This window comes from Notechis scutatus, chromosome Z, assembly GCF_049901735.1.
Source record: "Notechis scutatus isolate UNSWTSFEM ecotype Mainland chromosome Z, rNotScu1.2, whole genome shotgun sequence".
NCBI lineage: Eukaryota > Metazoa > Chordata > Lepidosauria > Squamata > Elapidae > Notechis > Notechis scutatus.
In genome coordinates, this window is record NC_142025.1 from 65508512 (window position 1) to 65533748 (window position 25237).

A 25237-nucleotide genomic window follows, 5' to 3' on the forward strand; every position below is an offset into this window, starting at 1 on the left:
AGGCAGTCTCTTTTGGGCGATGGAAGCTCCCCAAGTGCAGTCACCAGCCACTTCGATCAGCCAGTTGAAGCGACCTCGCGGCGAGGGGAGTGTGTGTGTGCGCTCACCCCGAGGCCGCTTCTACCGGCCGATCGAAGTGGCTGGCAACTGCACTTGGGGAGCTTCCATCACCCGAAAGAGACTGCCTAAAGATGAGGGGACATGGGCAGCTACGCCACTCCCTGAAGCGGCTGGGGACTCTGCCTTCAGGGAGCTTCTATTGGCTATCGGGGTATTCTAGCCTACGCTACCTGCAGAGCACTCCTAAAGGCAAGTTTTCTCCCCATCCCCCCCGCTCTTCCCCCCCATTTCTCTTCACCTCGTGTAGTTCTAACGAATGATGTGAGAAATGGCGGGGAAACACATGGTTTAAATAGGCCAAAATTTGGGGGGTGGGGCTTAATTTCACCTCATGCCTAGAAATCATGCTGGGCCTTCCTATTGGTGGAGGCTGTATTGTTGGAGAAACACAGTATTTATCACAGAAGCATTTGATGGTGCTTCTTTACTATGTTTCTGAATGTTTCTTCTAGTGAGAATCCATGAAATTGATTGTTCAGCACCAGTGGGGCTGCGACAGAGCGGGTTGGTTTGGACAGGAGTTTTGTACTAGGTTTGTGTTTTTTTCTATGAGTAACATGTTTCCATCTGTCTTCTTCCTCTAAGGGGTCAATTCTTTTAGAAGTTGTTGGATCATTATTATGTTCAATTTGGGCATATTCTTTTTGCAAGGTTTCTCATTTTGTCAGTTGAGTTTCAGAGTGGTTAGTGTTTCAACTAGATCCTTTACTTTTCTTCTAGTAACTTGATTAGTTTACATTTGGTACATATATAGTTTGGGTCTTCTATGGGCATAAGTGTACATATAGTATCAGTTTCTTCTTCCATGAGGGGATTTTAAAAAATTGAAAGTGTAGAAAGTTTTACCACAGATTTTTAAAAATATCCAATTTGAAATATAGATATTCTAACAGGTCATTTAAGTTTCAAATGGGGGGGTGAGAAATGTAGCTAAAAGTTTAAGGTTCTAGCAGTTAAAGAATGTCTAGTTTAAGGATTTAAAGTTCTATAGTTCAAAATTGTCTAGTTTAAAAATTTGAAGTTTTAGCAGATCATTTAGATTGTTCAATTTAAAAAATTTCAGTGTTGAGTGGGCTTAAGTGCGAGGTTCATTCTTAGCCTGTAATGGAATGTTCTATAATTACCCCTGTCCTTCCTTCCTTGTTACGATCCTTTCACTCCCTGCCTTCTTGTTGGCTTAATTTATCTCTTTCTTCTCTGCCTTTATATGTTCCTTACTTGCTATTGTCTATTCACCTTTGATTTTTTTAGCCTTATGTCCTGTGTCATCTTTTTATCCTCCTTTCCTACTTGCTTTGCCTGCCACTACTGGATATTCAGCTCTTCCTGCTTTTCTCAGTTCATGGTGCTTCCCCCTCCCTTGCCTGTCGTTCTCTCTCCTGCTCTATTGCCATTCTCAGTCACTGGTCCACTGATGCCCTTTGCTGAAATATTCCACCAACACTGACAGCCTCTGGTTGCACCAATGCTCTCCCATTGCTTTCCACGCTCCTCTCAGGATTTGCTTCGCTGTGTTGCCCCTTGCTGCCAGCTCTTCCATCTGCCGTGCTGCTGCTGCTGCTGGCTCTCCAGCCATGTGACTCCCATTTGTGCTGCTTCTCGCAGCAAACAGGACCACCTGGATGGCCTACAGTGAACTCATCTCTTGTCTCCTCTCCATAGCCAGTTCTCCTCCTCCCTGCTCCTCTCTCTCACTGGGTCACCTTTTCCTTCTCTGCCGGTCATTGCTTTGTCATCAGTCACCTCTCCTCTCCACCCCATGGATGATTTTCCTCCCTATCCACAGCTGGGCTCCACTTGCACATCAGCTCGCCTTGTTCAGAGGTGGTATTCAGCAGGTTCTGTCCAGTTCTGGAGAACCGGTAGCAGAAATTTTGAGTAGTTCGGAGAACCAGCAAATACCACCTCTGACTGGAGATTTTACAATATCCTCCCCCTGCGACGCCCACCAAGCCACGCCCACAGAACCAGTAGTAAAAAAATTTGAATCCCACCACTAGCCTTGTTGTTCAGTTTTTTAAACTGCTTTTCACATTCCTATGCCATTCATATTTCTTCTGTGACAGTGTATCTCCCTGCACCTTACATTTGTATTCCACTCTCTTTGGCCACCTCCTTTTTTGAAAAGATACTTTCCTGATCAATTCTTTTTTTTTCCTGATTGCTGCCTGTGTTCCCAACTATTTTCCTTCCCCAACTATTTTCCTGCAGCACTCTGGCAGCCGAAATGGAATGTGGGGGGGGGCGCAATCCCCTCGTGTCCCATTTTGGGCCTCGATGGTCTCCTCCACCACCCTGGCAGCATGGGGGGCATGGGGGGATGCGTGATACCCCCACATCCTGTTTTGGCTAGTAGAACCGTGGGCCGGTCCTTTGCAATTTCCAGACCAGCCCCACGGGCTGGATCCACCCTGCAGGCGTTGAGTTTATGTACAAAACATTTTTCTTGTCTCCACCAAAATAAATTATTGATCGAAATTTTTATCAATCAAATATTTCTTAAGTTTCTTGTGTGAATTTCCTGTTAGCAAATCATATCTTGTTTTATGTTTTTCAAATAATGAAATATCTTTTAACATTTGCTCCATTTTTATTCCATGTTTTGCATTTAAAATCTATGTTTATGTTATGGATTTAGTAAAGTCTATAGTTCTAACCCCCAATGTAGTAGTCTCTTCCTCATCGCTGCACTTGCAGATTAACATGCATCTCCTCTAATGCCTCCTTAAACCTTTCAATGAAGTTCCTTGCCTTTTGGATTCAGTGAAGTCAGAACCTGTTTTTTAAATTTAAAATTACTCATTCCCATCATTTAAACAAAGACCTCACTGACCATGACTTCTGACTTGCCAGCTTCTCCATTGACTTTGCAACAGGGAACATTGGAATTCTGCACATCTTAATGTTGCTGAAGTCCAGAATACTGCTGTAAGGAATGTTAATGAAATTGTGGGATTTACTGAATGATTTAATCCATTGACCTTTCTTGAATTCTCTATTTAAATAGCTTTAGAAGAAAATTATAAATGTCAGTGGATCATGATACTAGCTCATGAAACAACCCTTCTTTCCTTATTCCATTGGTTTCCCCCCCACTCCTGTAGAATGTGGGTACTATAAAATGTGAAGTGAACTCCCCAATCATTTTAATTATAGCTGTCCCCACCAAAACCAATGCACTATAGATATCAAATGCCCACGGATATATGGAAGGTGTGAATATTCAGGAATATGAAGTATAAGCTTACTATATAAACAACCAAATCAAAAACTGCATTTTTAGTAGCCTGCAGGGCAGTGGTGGGATTCAAATGTTTTTACTACTGGTTCTGTGGGCGTGGCTTGGTGGGCATGGCAGGGGAAGGATACTGTAAAATCTCCAGTCAGAGATGGTATTTGCAGGTTCTCTGAACTACTCAAAATTTCTGCTATTCAGAACTGGTCAGAACATGCTGAATACCACCACTGCTGTGGGGCCTCAGCTAGTACTAATACTGTAAAGTTCCTGGAAGTGCTTTTGAAGGTTTGGAGGGAAATTAAATTAAATATGTATTTAAATCTGTTTGGATTCAACTATATCTAAGAAAATGAAATTCAATGTAGAGAAAAGTAAAGTCTTACACATAGACAAGAAAAACCAAAAGTACACATATAGACTGGGTGAAATCAGCCTTAATAGCAATAACTGTGACAGAGGTCTTGGAGCCTTAGTGGACAACTACCTAAATATGAGCTAACAGTGTGCAGCAGCAGCCAAAAAAGCCAACACAATCCTAAATTGCATTAACAGAGGGATACAATCAAGATCAAGTGAGGTACTGATACCACTCTATAAAGTCTTAGTAAGGCCAGACCTAGAATACTGCATCCAATTTTGGTCACCACACTATAAAAAGATGTTGAGGCTCTAGAAAGAGTGCAGAGAAGAGCAACCAGGATGATTAGAGGACTGGAGACTAAAACATATGAAGAACAGGAACTGGGCATGGCTAGCCTAGTGAAGATAAGGACCAGGGGAGACATGATAGCAGTGTTCCAGTATCTGAGGGGCTGCCACAGAGAGGAAGGGGTCAAGCTACTTTCCAAAGCACCTGTAGGCCAGACAAGGAATAATGGACAGAAACTGAACAAGGAGAAATTTAACCTGGAAATAAGGAGAAATTTTCTGACAGTGGGAACAATCAACCAATGGAACAGCTTGCCTTCAAAAGTTGTGGGAGCTTCATCACTTGAGACTTTCAAGAAAAAATTGCACTACCATTTGTCAGAAATGGTGTAAGGTCTCCTGCTTGGGCAGGGGGTTGGACTAGATAACCTACAAAGTTAATCTCCAATCCAACTCTGTTAATCTGTAATCTGTACTTTTTTCTTATTTACAGAAAATACAAAAAACTATCGCTTCTAGGGAAGCACTGGGAGGAAGTGACAGAAGAGAGGCACAAGTCTTATATCTTGCAAATTGTTTAAACCCCAAACATGAAGTGCAAAATTTAAATAAAATATACATATATTTAAAAATCTCAATATTTTAATGAAAGAAAATGAATATCCACACATTTGCACATGTATAATTTTATAATATATAATTATTTTAAGTTGTTTATAAATTTTTAAGGTGTTTACAAACCATTTTAGTACTTCAAATAACAGATAATGTTGACAGAACTAAATAATTTTGGCAGAAATAAATATATTGCACTTTAAAATAAATGTTTTGGATGGATGTTGCTTTCTAATTTATGTACTTGACTCCTTTTTCATAAAACAGTTGCTATTACCTTCAATATACATATTGACACAGATCACTATATGGTGAATGTGCTCACACAATTAATTAAAACAATTTAACACAGCAATCAAGAGACTGATAGTATATTCTGCTAAGAGAGACCATCTCGAGTTTCCATACACAAAGTCTTTCCTCATATTTCTGGTGCTATAATAAGAAATTAGATGCTAATTTAAAATATGTCAGAGATAAAATACATCTATCCGTATTTTGTGTATAAATTCCTTTAAAAGAAGTTATGAATAAACACATTTATTGATTTAAGTTATTGCTTAGTATAAAAAAGCCAAACCCTGAAAATTTTAACCAAACCTGAAAATAATTTTATTACTATCAAAATACATATATTCCCCCTTAATGGAAAATATCAAAATTATATTTTTTGCTACAAATGAATAACAAAAATGAAAGAATCTGATTTCACTATAAAAGTAACTGTAATAATTTAAACAAAACTGTTTTTAAATGTATTAATCTTAATTTAATATTTTCAGGATCTATGTTGATCCTGGTTTCTAACTAGATTAATTTGGAGAAATATTCAGTTTACAGAGTGTGAGGAAAACACATAGATCATTATATAACAAAAAGGAAGTTTATCTCTATATTCCAAAACTGCAAAATTGCCTAAAATGAATTTGAACAATATTTAATTTTTATCTAGCCTAAATTAGTATAAATTAAGTACAATACAGCTACTTAACTTTGTAGAGATTCATCAATATGGCATTCTATTGTCTTCCATCATTGAATTCCTATTACCATTTCCACAGAATTCCAAACAGCTCAAACACAGCAATGTTCAATCCATAGCAAAACCATTTAATTCACCATCTTTTATAGCAGTCAGAAAGCAACAATGGAATAGTTGGGCAAAAACTTTGTAAGAATGGAACCAACCTACGAGATGCTGATTTTAATCTGTCAAAACTCAAACCTTTTTAAAATTATTCATTCTGCCAAAGATAAGGAGGAAAGCATTTTTAAAAATATGAATAATGTAATTAGAATTGAAACTTATTCCGAAGCCAGTAACTCCTGATGGACAAGATAGGTAGAAGTCATAAGGTACATAATACATCACTGAAGAGATAGAGAAAAATGTTGGACCACTTTTGTTATTTTGAAGGAGTTTAATTAAATAGAGAAAACTTAAATCTAACATAATGTATCTATATTTCAATTTTTGTCACCAGACAATTGTGCTGGCATGAATTAGTGTTTTGCATGTGAATTTCAGAGACATTATATTTGCACTCTCAAAATGCAGCTTGGAAGTATGGGTTGCCTATTCTTCCTATATTAAAGATTCAAGGAAAAGACATAATAGAAGTATGAGTCAGGAATTCCATTCCTATCAGTTTGAGTTCCCACCCAAACTCTGCATTTTGGGCTAGAAGAATGGAGGGAAAAAAATGGACCATCATACACCTGATGGGAAGAAAGCTTTCATTTAAGAGACTGTTGGCCTTTGATAATCTTCAATTTAAAACATTAAAATTCTGATGAAAAGAAAACCTAAAACAATGATCTCAACTTCCTCCTTTATATAAAACCATTGTCTAGAAATATCTAGCAGTGAGAAAGAGACATACTATTCTATTAAATTGGCAATAATGGGTCTAATTGGGGATCCTCTTTTGTGAGTATTAATTTTTGTTCTTCTACTTGGTAGTGCTCTTTCATTCTTACCTTAATAATCTCTCATTTTAAACAGATCCAGAATTGCAGTTGGATACTAACACTCTTTTTTCAGAATACAATATCAAAATGAGCAGGTGACTTCTCATTTAAAATTAGAGCTGGACTCAAAGGGTGCTTCAAAATTTATTTCGAAATTTGTGGGCAAGGAAATTGGGTGGACAATTTTTTCAGCAGAAGGAGAAATGTTTGAACCACTTTCTCCAATCATTATCATCCCTAAGATATAGATTTGTCAAATCTCAAACTTGTTGGTTGGATAGCTGACACCAAAAGAGAACAAACATGTCCTCTGATTTTCCCTATCACTTCTACAGGATTATAATTTGTCTGTTGATGGTAAGTCACAGCCAAAATCAAAGAAAGGAAACAAGAATGTAAAATAAAGTTCATCCCAAAATGAAGGGAAAACCTCTTTCAGAACACTTGAAGTTTGGGGCTGTTTGCTATGAGTTGCTTCCAGATAATAGGCAATGACATCAGATGTAGGCTGATGAAACAGAAGAGCCCCCATGTATAATGGGCCTCGGGAGCACCACTGTTGCAAAAGTCCAATGGAAGAAATTCTTCCTGATGGTTTTCTTTATGCTTTAATTAAAGACTGAGAAGTGAGAAAGACTGCAGACCATCAAAAAAATGATACAGTATGAAGTCAAGATATTTATACATTTTCTATTTAATGGTTAATAACTAAGAGCAATTCCATACTGCAACCCATTGTATCCCATTGTACCCCTTGTATCTCATTGATTGCAATGAATTGGCAATGTTCACTCTGGAGTATGATCACTACAAACAGCTGATTATTTATTCCCCTGCTTTCCATCAATGAAGGGACAGCAAGTTTGCAGAGACTGGGCTATGAATGTCTGCTTTTTATCCCTTCTTTACTAATCTTTGTGCTATTATTTTCCTCTCCTTATATTTATACACATGAATGTCTTCATTTCCACTTCCCACATCATCTCTTGTTTGATATTGAATTTTCTCTTTTTTCCCTTTTCCCCTGTGTTATTTTAGTCTGATATTACAATAATCAAAGCAATAGGAACAAGATTTTCTTTTGTTCATACATTCCTCTGTAGGTCAATGGAAACTTTGCAGTAAGGAAGAACTAATTGTTCATTTTACAAAAAAAAACAACAACCTTATATTGCAACTTTAAGATGTTAAAAAATAAGCAAAGGAAAGCTTTTGCGAGGATTGCAAAGCAAGGAGTATAGAAATAAAAAAGGCACCTACCAAAAGAGGGATGAATGGAACATGACTAAGATTCTGAATGGTTCATTGCTTTATCAGCCCATTATTGGATCAACTGCAAGATTATTTTTTAAAAAGTAGAGAACATAACAGCCCAGCAGAAAATGCTCAGGTGACTAATAATAGGATATTTAGTGATGCTAAGGAAGAGGGGACATGCCAGGCACTGCACCCAATTGAAGTTGGGTCTGCTATTAGAATGGAATGAAACTTTGAAGACCATCCTTCTGAAGAGCTTAAGTCAAATAAAAAACCAGTAGTTGAATCAAAGCTGGAATTTTTTGGTACAGAGTATATTTGTAATGGGTTAGGAGTGGAAATACTACCTATTCCTGCACTCAAAATGCAATGATTGCTATACTGGTGATGACAAGTGCAGATCTGCTCTACAAGAACTGCCCATGAGAGTTTCAGTGTATTTTTATTCTTTGAAAGAAACTTCAGGGAGTTCATTGAACTGAATGAGTGTAGTATGGGTAAAAAAAAGTCAGAAGCTAATGGAAGATTGATCTGGTCTACACCAGTTAAAATATTCAGTTAGAAGTCTTGCTTCTGGATTTGCCTGTCCTGTTTTACAATCTCTTTGCACTGTTATAATTTTCTGATAAAAATTTAACTGTATGTAATCTTTCAATTTGCTAGATAACTGAAAAGATTCAGGGTAAAATACAAAGTTATTTTGTTTTAGCTTTGTCACTGTAGTATATTAGGTGTCTGGAGCACTTATTGGGCATAATCCACTGGAGAAAAAATATGTACAAATCTTTCAATTCTAAAAAGATTAATACATGCATGCATGCTCTACTTTCACAAAAGTGTGTGCTGCACTTGCACAACTTTCATTCACTGCACTCAATGAAACTGAAAGAGAAGGAAATCCAGTGGTTGGTTGCCTCCATCTAATTAGGGATTTATATTTTAAGAAATTAAAAGGAAGGGAGAGGATAATGTTGAATAACATTTCCTTCTGTTTCTTCTAGAGAGAACTGCAATGGCTAAATATATTCATTCACCCCCAATGAAATCACTACAACAACATTGCCTCCTTTGCCTTTTGTTGAGAAGGAATCTAGAAACAGCACTGCTATATACTATTGCATGAATGCAGTCTTTTATCTAGTGGTTATGATGCACCTTCACAGAATCTGGCAATTAATTGGAAATCTTGCTACATTCAGAATCCATTTGGCAACATTAGTTTTAGATTTCCCAGCCACTCTAATTAGCATATTTTTCATGTAACTTTGATTCCTTTATCATGTCTCATGCAAGCTAGTTTTCCTCTTCAATTCTTAGTGTTTCTTCTCAGCTCTTTGCAATATGTCCATCAGTGTTTCTATGCCTAACCTTGCCTCTCCTTGGCTTTGGGTCAGTCATACAAAAGGTGTCATCACTGAAGAATGGCGTAGCCCCTGAATTGCTGCATAAGGCCCTTGCTGAAAATAATGGTGATATCTGGGCATATGGAAAGATGGGAATGTGGGGCCACTTCCTTGCATTGAGCTAGCAATGGCAGAAGGTGTCAAAGGCATTCCCAGGCGGCTAAATGGAGGCAGTGATCCTTGAATTGGATGAGGAATTGGAGTGGCTATTGAGGCACTGCTGGAACCAAGAGTAGTCAAGGCCTGTGGATGTTGAAATCCAGGAAAATTTGAAGAGGATGAGACCCAGGAACTGAGGGACAAATTATCAGATGTAAAAGCTGATCCTGCAAACAAGGAGAAGCAATATAGATCTTTAGGGAATTCAAAGAAGTTGTATGATGTTTATAACACAACTACTATAGCAACTCTGAGTAAGCTTTGAGAGCAAAAGAAAAACATTGCCAGATGCCAACATACAGAGCTGTTCCTGAAATAGCCACTGCATATCAGAAAGATCACAGAAGTTAACTGCTGTATAATAGCATAATTAGTAATCCCAGGAGATTAATCCACAGGTCTATTCTTAACTACATAATCAAAGCCAGTACAACTAATCTAAATAACATTCATTTGAACAGGTACCAAAGAATCTGTTTAATATTATCAATAGCCACATTTAAAAGTGTTTGGAAATATAAATTATCTGATTGGGATGGGGGTGAGTGTCATTTGAGAATTCTAGGTACTATTGTGTCCTTGTGTACCCTTATATAACAGCACCCAAAGATTTATGTACAATGCATACATCCCAACAGAGTATGTATAGAAAACCGACAATATCAGACCCATGCTGCTATGTTAGAAGAGGCTGTAATCATGAACGATGCATAAACATTACATTTTAGAACCCATATTGCCCCCAGCAATTCTGGAAACATATAGGTCATTTTTCTCAGAATGTTTTCAGGCATAACAGAAAATAAGGCTTGATTGTGCTGGGGAATCAGATTTATATTTAGGAAGGCATATGGAAATCAAAAAAGGAAACCAAATAGACTTGTGGATAAGTTCAGACAAAGAGATCTGTGTTTCCTCTGTATGTAGAAATCAAATATATTTTCACAGATTTCCATCCTTTTCTGCAATCTTCAATGAAGTTAGCACATGTTCTGGCTTTCTAATAACTATTTTGGGCTTGCTTACCAAACAAACATGTTCACTAACAATATAATGGATTAACTAAAAACAAATTAAGAGGAAGAAAAGGAAGGAAGGGTTAAAAAGGCAATTAACATTCACAACACATTGTTAAATATAGCCAATATTGCAATAGGCAGTTAAAGTTACCAAGGGAAAAAATAATCAGCTATTCTACAAGCTACTTCAGAAAAGTTTAGCACCTCAAACATTGTTGCTGATTCATAGAGAGAAAAATGGATAGAAATTTATTTAATCATCCATGAAAACCTTTTAAAAAGAGAAATTATTAACCAGCCACAAGATTCTCTGCAAAATCAGAGATAACAGATTCTCCTAGAACAGGGGTGTCAAACTCAAGGCCCGGGGCTGGATCTGGCCCATGGAGTGCTTAGATCTGGCCCACAGGGCCGTCCTGGAAATAGCAAAGGACTCAGCTTCATCTTCTAAATTGTGTCATCTGCCTATATGAGGATTGCTATGCATTATTTGATAGCTTATAAGTATAATGTTTGACTATGTCTAAATAGTAGACTATTGAATTGATATAAAAATTAGATAATGGTAGGACATGAATGCAAATAAATGACTAAGTTACATTACATTCAAAGAGATGCAACATTGCTGAAGGTGGGATGAAGGTTTCCAAACCTGCACCCCAACCTCTATTTTCCAAATGCAGTTTCTTCACATTCTGACTTATCCTATCTTAGACTGAGTCCCATAGAGGAGTACTCTTTGAGGAGTACTTCAGGCTTACTTCCAGAGGTGGTATTCAGCAGGTTCTGACCAGTCCTGGAGAACCGGTAGTGGAAATTTTGAGTAGTTCAGAGAACCAGCAAATACCACCTCTGACTGGAGATTTTACAGTATCCTTCCCCTGCCACGCCCACAGAACTGGTAGTAAAAAATGTGAATCCCACCACTGCTTACTTCCTCTTACCTCGGCTTTGTGTTGTTTGGTTATCATCTCCCAGAATTTCATCTTCTCCTCCATAGGTTCTGATGGGGGATCGAGCATAGGAATGCTTTTGTATAAGACTCTCTACACTTTCTCTGTGAAAACAAAACAGCATGCTATATACCGGTACAAACATTACAGTTACCAGTTACTGCTCAAATAGTCATGTTATTGGAATACTGTATGTATGTAATTACCATGATAATAAAATTAAAGAATGTTATTCCATACTCCTATTAAGGGCACTTTTAAAATACCTTTCTGAATTTACTGTTTGGTAATTTCATATTACACCAATCTATACTAAAATGTTCATAATGACTATTCTTCTGATCTAGGAAAACAATGCATGTGATCAGTGTCTCAAAGCAAAGATCATATTTTGCTGAAATCTGTGCCTCTGCTAGTCAAAAGTTTTCTTTTAACTATGTTAAGAGAAATATCCTTCTGGGTTCGGTTCCAAATGGGGAAAAAGACACTGGAAACACGGAGGCTGTTTGGAAGGTTTAATATCAAGACCACATGGCTTGGAACTCCAGAGTGAAAAGGAAGACATAAAAAAAGGGCTGAGGTGCTGAGAGTGCCTGGGTTTTATACCCTCTGTTGGGATTTGAATTGGAGCTTGTATTCTAATTGGTTGTCAGACTCCCATGCAGGAACAACTTTGTAGGCTATCCTAAGTTCCAGGCTTGATTGAGCCTTGCTGAGACCATGCCCTTAAAAGGGCTTTTGGCAATTGCTATAGCTTTACCTGGAGATCCTTGTTATGTAAAGTATTCTGGCCTAGGCCTTAATGGCCCACCCATTAACAAAGGTGGGGGTGAGTTTCTACTTCTGAAGTGAGTTTCTACTCTTTTTAGAGGAAATATTCTGCCTTTTTAACATTTCCTAGGCTATATCAATTTCTAGGAGAGGGGTGGGTGCTAACTTCCTGCAACTATTTTTTAAAATATTAGTCATTGTGGTTGCAAAACAAAAATATGTGCATTGGGAAACTAATATCAGTCTTTTGGCTGGAACTAACAGTCTTGGGGTGGCACAGTGCTGAATTGAAAGAAGAAGGATCGACATATAACTAACTTCCAAGAAATCTTTTCCATTCATGTTCTTCTAATGCCCAGCCATTACAATTTAATAGCTGTGGTAATGGTCATGAAACATAGTTTGAAATCTGAAATTCAAATCTAACTATTGCCATAAACTCATTAATCAGCCATTGGCAATTCTTCTTTGTCTCTGTCTCTATATATCTATCTCTCATTCTCTTTACCTCAGTCATTATATCTATTTAATACAGGATTATAATGATGACATACAGTATCCTCTGATTTATTATGTGAAATTCTCTGAATACCTGACAGTTCTAGTACAACTACAAAATATTATTATTGTTTTATTTCTTTGTTTTGTCTGCTTTGTTGAGATGAGATCATCAACTATATTGTTGGTTCATAATTTATTTATTATATGATTTTATATTGAGTATTCATTAATTAAAAAGCTTTTCTTTTTTTAAATTATTATTTGAAGTCTTTATTAAAACATGCCGGTGCTTTATTTAAGCTGAATTTGTTTACCAGTGATTGCATGCTCTCTTTGTATGCCATATGCTAAATGAAAAAAAACAACACACAAATCTAATAGCTCAGAAAACAGCATCATATAAATCAATAACTTAATGTTCCAGGTAATGCATTAAGTTCACCTTAACATGTGATACTAAATCTTCCTGACAGAGCTACCAGATCTGTGCTATATAAAACCAGACAATTACTAGATGACAGCAAGAAATATTATATGAAGATTTACATTATCAAATACTTTGAAAAGTTCATATCTAAACTTTCATCGGGGATTTGCAGCAAAAAGTTATCTAAGACATTATTAGTATCAACTTATGATGGGGAGGAATAGTAAAGGGATTTTACTGTTTAATTAATTGATTTATAAAACACATTTCAAGGGCCAACTGACTCCAAAATAAATAAATATATATCTAAAATGTATATACAGATATGCATCTAAAAGGACCATACTCACCTACAGGAACAACGAAAATCATCTTTCCCATCTATGACTAATCTAAAAGGCTCAGAAATTATCCTGATTCAGTACCTGGGAGGAACACCAGGTTTTAAAGGCTCACTTATAGCAGGCAGAGTTAGAACAGTTTAAACCTCCACAGAGATGATGTTTTAAAGTGCTGTGGTAGAGAAGGCACACTTCCAAGACCTCAGTAGGTGATATGTTTAATTGATGAGATCCATAATATAGCAATTTTGTCAGATTGTATAAGCTGGACAAAAACCAATTACAGGGACAAGGACAATTACGGATGCAACTAGACTGTATGCCCTCAAAGGCTTTATAAGTGATAAACAGCACTTTGAATTTGTTTCTGGAAACCTCATGAAAATCACAGCAGCGTATAGAGCAGGAGACTATTACAGAAGCATAAGGAGACCTGCTCATAATTACATGTGCCACAGTTTCTGGTTCTTGGTACCATTCGTTTATTTGACTTAGATAACTGCAAGTTGAACTGGACCTGAAAGTATTGTATTTTGCTTTGCCTTAGATACAAAAACTCTCATAATTTAGTTGTAACTAAGTACTACTGAACTCAAATACTTGTATAATACTGCTGTCTTGTGGCTTAAGGCAAGCAATAAGATGCATATTTACTTAAGAGTAAGAATTACTATGTGAGGAAGAACCTAGTTCAGATAAATATGAGAGAGTTACAGGAGCCCTATTTGTAAATTAATCATCAGGTGAGTTTTTGCTGAACTGTAGTGCCTCTCATCTTTGCGTTTGCAGGCTGTTGAAATTTGAGCTGCAGTAACAGCTAAAATATCACAGACTTCTGTCCATTTTGAAGTAGACTGAAATGTGCTTCCTGTTATTTGGAAGTACATTTATTTGAAATCTGATTATTTTCATTTAAACCCCAACAGCAATAATAAACATTTCAATCTCAAGCCACTAAAATATGAAATCTGCAGCCCAGGTCTTTACCAGTTTTAAAAAGGCAACTCAAAGGAAAATAAATGCCATGGAAAATAAATTAATTTTGAAGCACTTCTTTCAAGGATTGACTTCAATAGTCAATGCCTTGAAGAAAGACAATTTGCAGTAAAGACTTTCACCCCTTTATAGTCCACATCCTGATGCCTTTAGTCATTCAAAAGAATAAACATCAAGTATAAATATATTAAAAAATAAATCTAATTCTAAATAACCAAAACATTACCTGGAGTTTGAGGACAGTATCTAAGCTATTAGAGTAGGGCATGCAAAAATCAGGATAGCCATTAGATAGTAGCAAAGACAGAAAACTAGCTGAAAACTTTTCAACCCTAAATCAAATTGCTATGGTTTCTACACTTCCTGCAATGTTAAAACTCTCATAAATTGAAATGTTCCTTGACTTCAGATAAGTACAGTATAATATAAACATACTGCTTTTTTCAGATTATTTTTTTTTAATTTTTAATATACAATAAATCCATTCTATTTCAATCGTGTGTCAATTAGGTACATATTTCATGTGCTTAACAATTACTAATAATATTCTTCTTAACAGTATAACCATATAATAATAATAATAATAATAATAATAATAATAATAATAATAATAATAATAATAATAATAATCACATTTCCATATATGTAAGTAATATTCAGTATATCTATTACACTAGTTTCTCTTATTGCTTTATAATTATGTCTGATCCCTTTTAATTAATTTTATTTTCTAGCCATTTATAAAACAAGTCCCTACCATGTAATATTCAGATTCTTCTTTTTCTTTAATTTCTAATGTTAATCTATTCATTTCTGCACATTCAAATATTTTTTCAATTATTTTTCCTTCTATCAGTATCTTATCACTTTTCCAATTTTGAGCAAATAAAATTCTTGCTGCTCTTAATGCATGTATAATTAAGTATGTTTTTTCTTTACTATAACCTTCAGGTGCCGTTCCTAATAAAAATATTTCAGGCTTCAAATCTATATCTTGTTTAACCATTTTTTCCAACCATGTGTCCAATATCTTTTAGCTTCTATACAAGTCCACCACATATAGAAATATGTTCCTGATATTTGATGACATTTCCAACATTTAGTTGATTTATTTTTGAACATTTTTGCTAATTTTGCTGATGCTAAGTGCCATCTATATAACATCTTATACAAATTTTCTTTATATGCTGTCGATATTGTCAATTTATAATTTCTGTCCCATAACTTCTGCCATCTAATTCTATAGCATATCCAAAAAAAAAAAAAAAAATGCCCATGCTATCATTGTTTCTTTAACTTGTTCATCTTCCAACTTAACATCTAATAAATAAAAATATAATCTTTTAATCAATTTGTCCTCTGTACCTGTTAATATTTTATCCAATTGTCAACTCTTTATTAATCCCTTCATCTTTAATGTTTTTTCATACCTTTCTTGTTATCTGTGTATATGAATACCATTGCATCTCTAATCCTTGTTCATTCAATTCTTGTTTTGACTTGAGCTCCCCCTTTACATTTGAAATATCTTTATATCTAGTAACACTTCCCATTTTACAAACATTTGGATATACAAGTGCTTCCATTGTTGATAACCAGACTGATATTTTCATATAATGCTGTCCCCTAGTTTTTCCCCATATATGTAACAATGCATCTCTGACCATATGCCTTTGAAATACCTATGTGTTTTACCTCTCCTGTGCCACAAAAACACATGCCAACCCATTTGTAAATCATGTCCTTCCAATGTTAATAACCTTTTATTGCTCAGCAATATCCATTCTTTCATCCATATTAAGGCCATGGCCTGATAGTATATCTCCCAATTAAGTAATCCAAATTTTCCTCTGATTCTAGCATCCTGTAACGTTTTAACATTAATCCATGCTTTCTTCCCTTGCCATATATATTTCAACACCATTTTATTAACATCTTCAAAGTATTTTTTCTCTAACTTTATCAGAATTGTTTGAAATGGATATAGCATTTTAGGCAATATGTTCATGTTAATCACCGCAGTTCTTCCTGTTAATGAAAACTGCATATTGCACAATTTTTCTCTTTTCTCTTTATCTGCTGTTTCAGTTTATAACAATTATCTTCTTTTAATTGTTCCACATCTCACTGTCAACTGTATTCCTAATATTTAACTTTTTTTTACAATCTGAGTATCTTTTCTTGTTGAACAAACAAATCAAGGGTACTCTGACCTCTAGGACTGGAGGTCACAGAAGCTGAAGATGGTGCAGATGTCACTGTTTTTCTCATCTTGGAATATTTATCTAATTATCTCTTATCAATCTGTAATCCACAAGATCTTTCCCCAAACAAAAATAATTTTCTTCAGGTTCTTCTATTCCTTAATCTATTATGTTGTAACCCAATGAGAAGGTAGAGGAAAGAAACGGAACATCACCAAAAGAGCTCAGTGAAAATGAGGGAGCCTCAGAAACAGGTAAAACAAGCATAAATAGAAGATAAAGTTAAGTCCAAAAATTAATTCCAGCAATAATATTAAAAAGGGAGACAGAAAGTAATACAATCCAATTTAAGAACGCCAATATCCATAGAAGAAGCGGGGGGAGATGAAAAAGAAAAAGGAAATTTAAAAAGATTAAAAAATAAAAGATATGGAATGGGAAAGAAAATATGAAATGGAAAAAGAGAAAAAAAAGAAAAAAATCTTTAATAATATCCACTAGGAAGGAAGGAATCCAACTGTAAATCCTTTATGTCACCACCTCTCAATGTACAGCCTCGCTATTTCTCCTTACTATCTTTCTTCCACATTGCAATTTGCCACTCTGTCAAAACAGGTTAGATGGAGTGGGGGGTGGGGGCGAATACAATGAAAAAATAAGCAGTTCAGTGAAAGGAGTTCTGGTTTCTATTTTTTTTTGTGTCTTCTTTGTTTCTTTTAGTGTCCAAGAATTACACTGTTTCCAATGTAAGTTCTCAGTGCAATCCTCTATTCTAGTAATTGTATCTTTGGTCTTCTCACCTCAAGATCATTCTAATCCATCCCCTTAATTTTCAATTCCCCCCCAGTAGGTGGCACTGTTGCACTGCTTTAACTTTAAGCTTTAGAATTGTCTATGAGTCTTTTAACAGTTAAAAAAAAAGTAAATGTAACAGAGAAAAGGGAAAAGTAATAGTTCAAAAGTAAAATAGCCCAATTTCTTTTCTTGGTCACCTTAGTTCATTAGGTTCAGTTAATCCAATCCAGTTTCAAAGATAATTATAAAGAGTTCTTATTCTTTGTTCATTAAGTAATGGCTTCCTCTTTCTATTTTACGCTTGGAAACAGCTTTCCCTGCCGCTTTCTTCCAAGGGTGGGATTTAATACCACTCACCCTTTATTTCTGGCTTTCTCTTCACCCTTTTCTTTTCAGGGGGCTCTTTCTTTGTTATTCAAAAAGTTTAAAAGTTCTCACCTAATTCAATAGCTCTTTCCTTCTTTCCACCTGAGACTGCCACAGCTTTGTAGCAGCTGGGTGACTGCTTTCCTTTCAAGTTGGCTAGACAGGATATCTCTCGATCTGACAGGGATATTGCAGTATCCCTGGGATCAGCAGAGTATCCTCTCCTCGATCATCATCTCTCCAAGATGATTTAGGTCCAAAGGACCACCGGCTTTCAAGATATCGAGGTCCACCCTAGGAGCCTCTAAAGATTCATGTTGTCTTGGCCATGCTAGTTCCTCCCATCAAAACATACTGCTTAAGGTGACTTTTCCTTCACCAAATAATTCATGTTACCAAACAGGTTCTAATGGGCAAAAGTGTTTCTGAAACTATTAATAACTGAGAGTCAAGGAAATAAATCCAACAGAAATTTTCTCTTAAGGCCGGGAGGAAAATGGTACTTATAATGACAAGTTTTAAGAATCAGGAAGAAGCAACTCATTATTTAATGAATTGATCTGTTTATGAACAAAACTATTTTAGCTAGCAAGATTTCCCAAAGATAATCTGAGCTGATGCACAATGATTTATTTGTGCCATCCTGGATACTTCAGTTAATCAATGCTATTTAAACCTGGTATTCAGCAGATATTGCTCATGCCCATTGATAGCTCAGTATGGTGCAAAATAGAGTATTCAGTATTGTGTTCAGCATAAAAAAAGAGGTACAATATATTATTACAATGATATCCGCCTTCTCTGTTCCTAATTAAAGCACAAAATTATTTTGTCCTTGCAATATTGTTAATATTTTATGTGCAGTCTCTGTAGAAAAAATGTGAATAAAGAATGGAGGGAGAATCTTATTGAAGTAATTTATTTGTACAGACTAAAATTATACACAAAGGCAATGGCAGTTGCTACTCAGAGGATACTATAATTGAATTATTGCCTTTTTAAGTGATTAAAGACAGTGACTATATTGGAGTTATCTCCAGAAGATCTTACTGTAGAAAGAAAAAAAAGAAAAACTGCATTGGTTACATCATGGGTATGAATTATTGTTTCTATTGTGTCTAGTAAAAGGAGACAAGCAAAAGGAACAAGAGAAGAAGAAGCTTTAAAAATGAATTATAAAACTTATGTTGGCCAAGAATTTACAGTTCATCAATTTTAGCAGTTTATGGTCCTCACTTCAGATACATTGGCTGCTTTCATGCAATATTCTCAACATAGTTATTACATTTTCCACCAACTAAGCAACTGAATTTGATTCATATCCTCTTCCAACCCATGAAACACTAAACAAAGCATATTGAGCAATTGCTGCTGCTAAGACTTTGCATCACTTAATTATACATGTCATGTGAACATTATCCCTGTCACTAAGTCAAATAACCAGCTATCATAGAATCATACTATGTATTTTATCAACAATTTATAATCCACCTCCTTGAGTAAGATAGTCTGAGCAATGAATAAGCTTTGGGACAGTAGAATAAAAACATGAATATACATGCATAAGGAATTAATATACATTATATATTTGTAGAAATATAAACACTTTGCTTTAAACATACTATTTAAACAATATATTTAAATACAATACCTCAACTTTACATACAATGCCCAACTTTAATATCAATTATTTGTAAATGGGAACCAAATCCGTCCAATCTCTGTTGTCTCCTCCAAATATTTAATGATGAAATTATCAAAGATTATCAATGCCACCAGTTTTCATGAAACAAAGTTTCTTTGGTTTTATATCTATATAGGACTTAAAATACACAATCCCAAAGCTGCTTTTCATCTGGATTTTCTTTGTTTTTTCCTTGAAAGATTTTGCTTCTCATCCAAAAAGTTTCTTCAGTTCTGACATCAGAGATGCTTTTGAAAAGCAACTTCAGGACAAACATGGCCTGGATGATTGAGAATTTCCATAGTAATACTGACCAAATGTTTTTCTACCTGCTATATGTCTTTTCACACTAATTTGAATACTTTGAACATAATTCTCCATCTTGAAAAACTATTTCAACTATGAGGGTTCTGAGCTACAAATATTCTCCTTTATGTTCCAACTATGTGTCTGTATTTAAATATCTGTAAGTCCTTCCATTTGATAAACTATTTATTTGAAAGATGTGTTAAAGGCATATCAATTTAATGTAATTTTTAAATATACCATATTCAGTAATAAAGAGGAAGATTTCTGGGGATATTGAAGAGCACTTTCTTTCTTTTTCTTTTATCATTATTTGAAGTAGTCCATAATTAAGCCCTGATATTGACAATATGGCTCAAAGGTTCCAAAGTGGAGCCTTACTTTAAATTAAAATCTTAATGAGACTGTAAATTTGAAATGAGACAGTTGAAATTGTTAAAACTATATTCAATTAAGCTAGAAAAGTGCAATGTCTGTCATCATGTCATAAAAAGATGTGTTTTCTTCTCAGATTTGTTGTAAGGAAGCCCAGCCTGTATTGCTGCAGATGGAAGCTGTTTTCAATCAGTTACAAGGAGCAATCCAATTACTAGATGGTTTAGTGCAGTAACTGACTCCAGCCTAATTTAATTTCTTTGGGTCTCTAAAGATCAATTGATCTGATTTGCTTCCTTCCCTAAAGGCTAGTTAGGGGGAAAAAGCAGACTTAAATATCTGGAAATTAAATATGAAACTTTGTCCCACATTCACACTATTTAGGTCAACCCATAGTCTCAGTCTGATGAATAAGAGTTCTAGGAAACAAGCTAATGTCCCCCCAAAATGATAATATAAAAGGGTGTTTGCCTTAAGAAACCTATTCATAAAATGGGTTTTATTTTTTTTTATTATAAAGGCAACTTCAAGGCAACTTCCACTTTTCAAGGTGAAGATCTGCTAACAAGCCTTGCCAAGTCATATAAATGAAATTGGTGATATTGCTTGTTTCAAAAAATAGAATTTGAGACCCTATTAACTCTGCAAGTTGTCCTCAAGGTCCATCATTCAAGGAATGTATTGAAATTGTTATCCATTGCTTTTACTGCATATAATGTATGCAAAGAAAAGACATTACCTACTGTGTCCTATTTGTTAGTTTTATGGATTGTTTTTCAGTAAAATCTAAGCTGAATTTTAGGGAGATTGAAGTATTAAATAATCAATACCTGAGTGTTTTGAAGCCAATAGCATTTTTTATTTATAGCTTTAGCTTATATAAACCATTTGACATTTTCAGTGAAAAATTAACTTTATAATATTTCTTCCTTTTATGTATCTACTGTACATGTATTAGTGGCAAGCAGTATGTTAAATTCTGTGACTTAGTCTTGGACTGCAAATAAATAAATTAAATAAACTATGTTATATTTATTTCAAAGTAGTTACTGGGAATTTATTTAGTTGTAGTCTGCATTAAAAAAAATCTTATGCTACTGCTGCTTCTAAAATTATATACTCATTGAAAATTTTGGAAAAATTAGCAGAGGCTTCTTAGCTAGTAGTTTATCTTCATTAGAAGCTGAAGGAGGTAGATTAAATCAGTTCTATTTGTGTAGTTACTGAAATAAAGATTTTGGCTATTCTATTTCTGTAAAGCAGTGACAAGTGTTTGAAAGAATCTGAAACTACTATCTGATAATCCAAAAATGTGGTTAATAAAAATATTATATATTAAATATATTATAGATTTTAAAGAATGCTCATATACAATTCTATGATACCTTGGGATGCAACTGAGAACATTACCTTATAAGATTTGGGTTTGTCATGTTTTAGTCTAAAATCTATACAATAAAAAGGACAACCACTGTACTTAACTAATTTTGGAATCAATTAAGACATCAAAAATTATGAACTTTTTATGAATGTGCAGAAAGATTCAACAATATTTTTAAAAAGTTTATCTAAACAAATTCAAAGCTGCTATGTGAATTCACCCCTTTTATTCTTAAAGAAAGCTATTGTATTCTCTTCAAGACAGTTTCTGGAAGTTCAATAGCTTAGTATTTTGGGATAAGTGCTATGCATATAAAGCATCTTCCAATGCCTCTGGTTTGTTACCCAAAAAAGTTTTACATGAGTACAACACATGAGCGGAAGCCTCTCCCAGCTCTTGAAGTGTCTAGAAAACATAAAACAAGCAGACTTATTCACTTCTTACTTCAGTCAGGAAAACTGTTTTCTCAATCACACCAAACACTCTGTTGAACCAAAGCCAAGCAATCTTACATAGTACCACAAATTGGCAGTCATGTCACCTGAAATGATTAGCTTGCCCTCACTTGTCCTTTATTCACACACACAGATAAACTGATTACATTAAAAATAGTTAAGATGCATCAGTGAACATATTCTTATTGCTTTGATATAACCATGGAGGACCCCATTACAGAGAACACATACTGTCTTAGAAGCAATTTTCTATCACAACTTATTAATCACATGCATGATGTGTCACTTCTGTGAAAACATTTCCTGACAAAACTTGGAAGGTTTATACTTACAACCAAGGCCATAAATGATACATGGGGACAATTTAGAATTCCCTTTAGAATCTATCCATATATACAACAGATCCTCATTACCTCTCAATATCTGTGAGTCTGGAAGAATCCCTGAATCCTTTAGCAAAAGGGTTGCTGTCAATTTTCAGCTTGGTTATCTAAAAACAGAAAGAAATGAGAAAGTCTTATAGCATATAGCAATGTTACTTAAACAAACCCATCTCTGGTTAAATTGTGGCATATTTCATCACAGAAACTGGTTAACCAACTATTCATGCTGGAATTATAAGGAAACTTGCTCATTTCATTCACCATCTTGTAACTAGAATAGTTGCTAATTAGACAATTTATTCTTATTTAATCTTGCATAGAGTTAACTCCTTGAAATAATTAAGATTATTCATCCTGATTAAAGCAATCTATATTTCAGTGAGTCTATTTCTAAACCATTCAGGAAGACACTACAAACTGCTTTGTTCTTTAAGCCTTTGGAAAATAACAGGCTGTTGCCAAGGATGTTGATTAGAAGTGGATTATTTTCTGCTGAAGTGAACAAATATTAGAGATGCATTCTAAATATTGTATAAGGAAATGTCGGGGCTGTGCATAGTTTGACAATTAATTGAAATACGTCTCTCTGCTATTATTAAAACTCAATACAATTCCTAAAACACTGCTATTTGTGCACATGTTTGAAATATTTTCCTTTAAATTATTTTTAGCATTATGAAAAGTATTTTAGTGAAATGTTTCATGTGCTTCCACTATCCAAATTACTTTTACTCAAAGCAAACATAAAAGGCAGCCTTTGTTTAGGAAAAACTTTCAAGCTATTTTACAGAAACCTAAAAGTTTCATTAATTTAGCTCTCCCCAAATTTCAGCAAGGAATTGTGAAAAAGCTTAGTATATTTTTGCGCCACTATAAACAGTGTAATATAACTGAAACTCAGAACAGTTATTCACTGCCAAAATGTTCCAGAAAACAGGTCAGGTTAATTGATCTGACCAACTGTTCTCTTCCATGTAGAGAATGTCAACAAAGTGATGACATTTATTAAACAAAAACAGAATATAATTATCTGTAATATAATGTACTTTAAGTCCACTATAACAAAGAAGAATTTCTCAGCTCTTTGGGGATAAAGAGATAATTTTCCAAACATAGTATCTGTCCATATAAATGCAAATAGTTGGCCATATTGTGTGTTCAAAAAACCATACAGAGATAGGGATAATATGAAAAATGGTGTTGTATTATCAGTAGTTAGTTATTCATTATTTGACAACTGCTATACAAATTAAGATAAAAGATGATAAATAAGCTATTTCTGAATATAAATTCCTATTCACTTACTGGGGAAAAATTAACAGTTTTATCATATAATAAAATTTAATTTGCTTTTAGAAAAGGAAACAGTTTGGTTAATGCTGTTAGATAATAGATCACTGGCAGGAATAGTCAACACCCTAGAAGACAAGCTCAGGATCCAAAAAGATCTTGACAAACTTGAACAATGGGCCCTATCAAACAAAATGAATTTCAATGTGGAGAAAAGCAAATTTTTACATTTAGGCAGGAAAAACCAAAGGTATAAAATGATATAGATTCTCCTGCTTGAGCAGAGGGCTGGATTAGAAGACCTCTAGGGTGTCTTCCAGCTCATTCTATTCTATAATATACAGATAATTTTATGAAGTCACACTTAAAAGAAAAAGGGAAAAACAGTTCCTATATAAATGAAGAAAGCATTTCCAAGAAAGCTTGTCAAAATGAAAGTTGACCTACAATTCAACTCTCTTATGGTGGCTTGATTGTTTAAACAAATGTCTGACCTTTAAATCTTAAATGTGAGATAGTTTGTTGAAAGTGTAATGTATTTATCTCTTATCTAATAACCTGAAGAAATGTAATCATCCCCTTTATAACCAGCACTAAAAGAAATGGTAAAAAATAAGTGAGGTTCCATCTTCATTAGACATATTTACTATGACAGAATCAATCTCCAGTAGTTTCAGAGAAGTTCCACTGGGAAATTCAACAATATTTATGTTGTGTGCTTCAGAATCAACACTTCTAAAAACTGCTATATTAATATACATGCCTGCTGTTTTGCAGAACCTGAACATGCACCAGCAGTGGCTGACTAGATTGTTTTTAACTGAAGTAGTGTGTGTGTGTGTGTGTGTGTGTGTGTGTGTGTGTATGTATGTATTTATGTATGTATGTATGCATGTATGTATATACTTTTGTGTGTGTGTGTGTATATAAAATTTGAATATTGGAATATCTTACATAATATTCATTATATATATTTAACCTAGTTTACCAAGATAATCTAGGTGTGGAAACTTATTTAAAAAAAGAAAAAGAAACGATTAATTTATGCTGCCCAGAGTCATCTTCAGTGAGATGAATAACCATATAAATTTGACAGACAGACAGACTGTCTGACTGACTGACTTCAGGACTGAATTAGACTCCAAAATGCTATCAATAGTATGCAAATGTCCAGGACTATCTTTCTCATTCTCTCACTTTTCAGGCATATTAATATTATAATTCCCAGAATTTCAAGCCATAGCATGACCAGTAAACTTCTAGGTCTTTTCTCCTATCACATCGAAAGGACACCAGTTTGTCAAAAAGTTCAATTCTAAATGTTCATTAGGAAAGGATAGCATAAATCAGGAAAAACATTTTTTTCAGTATTTAATGCATTATCATTGTGGGTTTCCTAGAAGGAAGAACAAATGGATTTTACTGTTTCTTTTTTTCTGGTATTAAAAAGATATGACTGGCTATGGATATCTAAACTGGAGGCAAAAGCATTATATTTTGCTTTGTCTCAAATATGAAAACTTATCTAAATATTAATGTAGTTAGATACCTGAACTTAAACACTTGCATAATGTGGCAG

The 25237-nt window shown here is 34.7% G+C and overlaps 1 protein-coding gene across 1 annotated transcript in view; it reads right to left on the reverse strand.

Moving 5' to 3' along the window:
• Positions 1-4729: 4729 nt before the first annotated feature.
• Positions 4730-25237, reverse strand: part of TBX20 (T-box transcription factor 20) — an 82838-nt gene continuing 62330 nt past the window's right edge. Inside the window, exons 8-10 of the mRNA XM_087947322.1 lie at positions 22399-22475; positions 11375-11487; positions 4730-9578 (exon numbers count right to left, since the gene is read on the reverse strand). Of these exons, the coding sequence (XP_087803448.1) occupies positions 9244-9578; positions 11375-11487; positions 22399-22475 (525 nt within the window). The 3' untranslated portion in view covers positions 4730-9243. The remainder of the gene's footprint in view (positions 9579-11374; positions 11488-22398; positions 22476-25237) is intronic.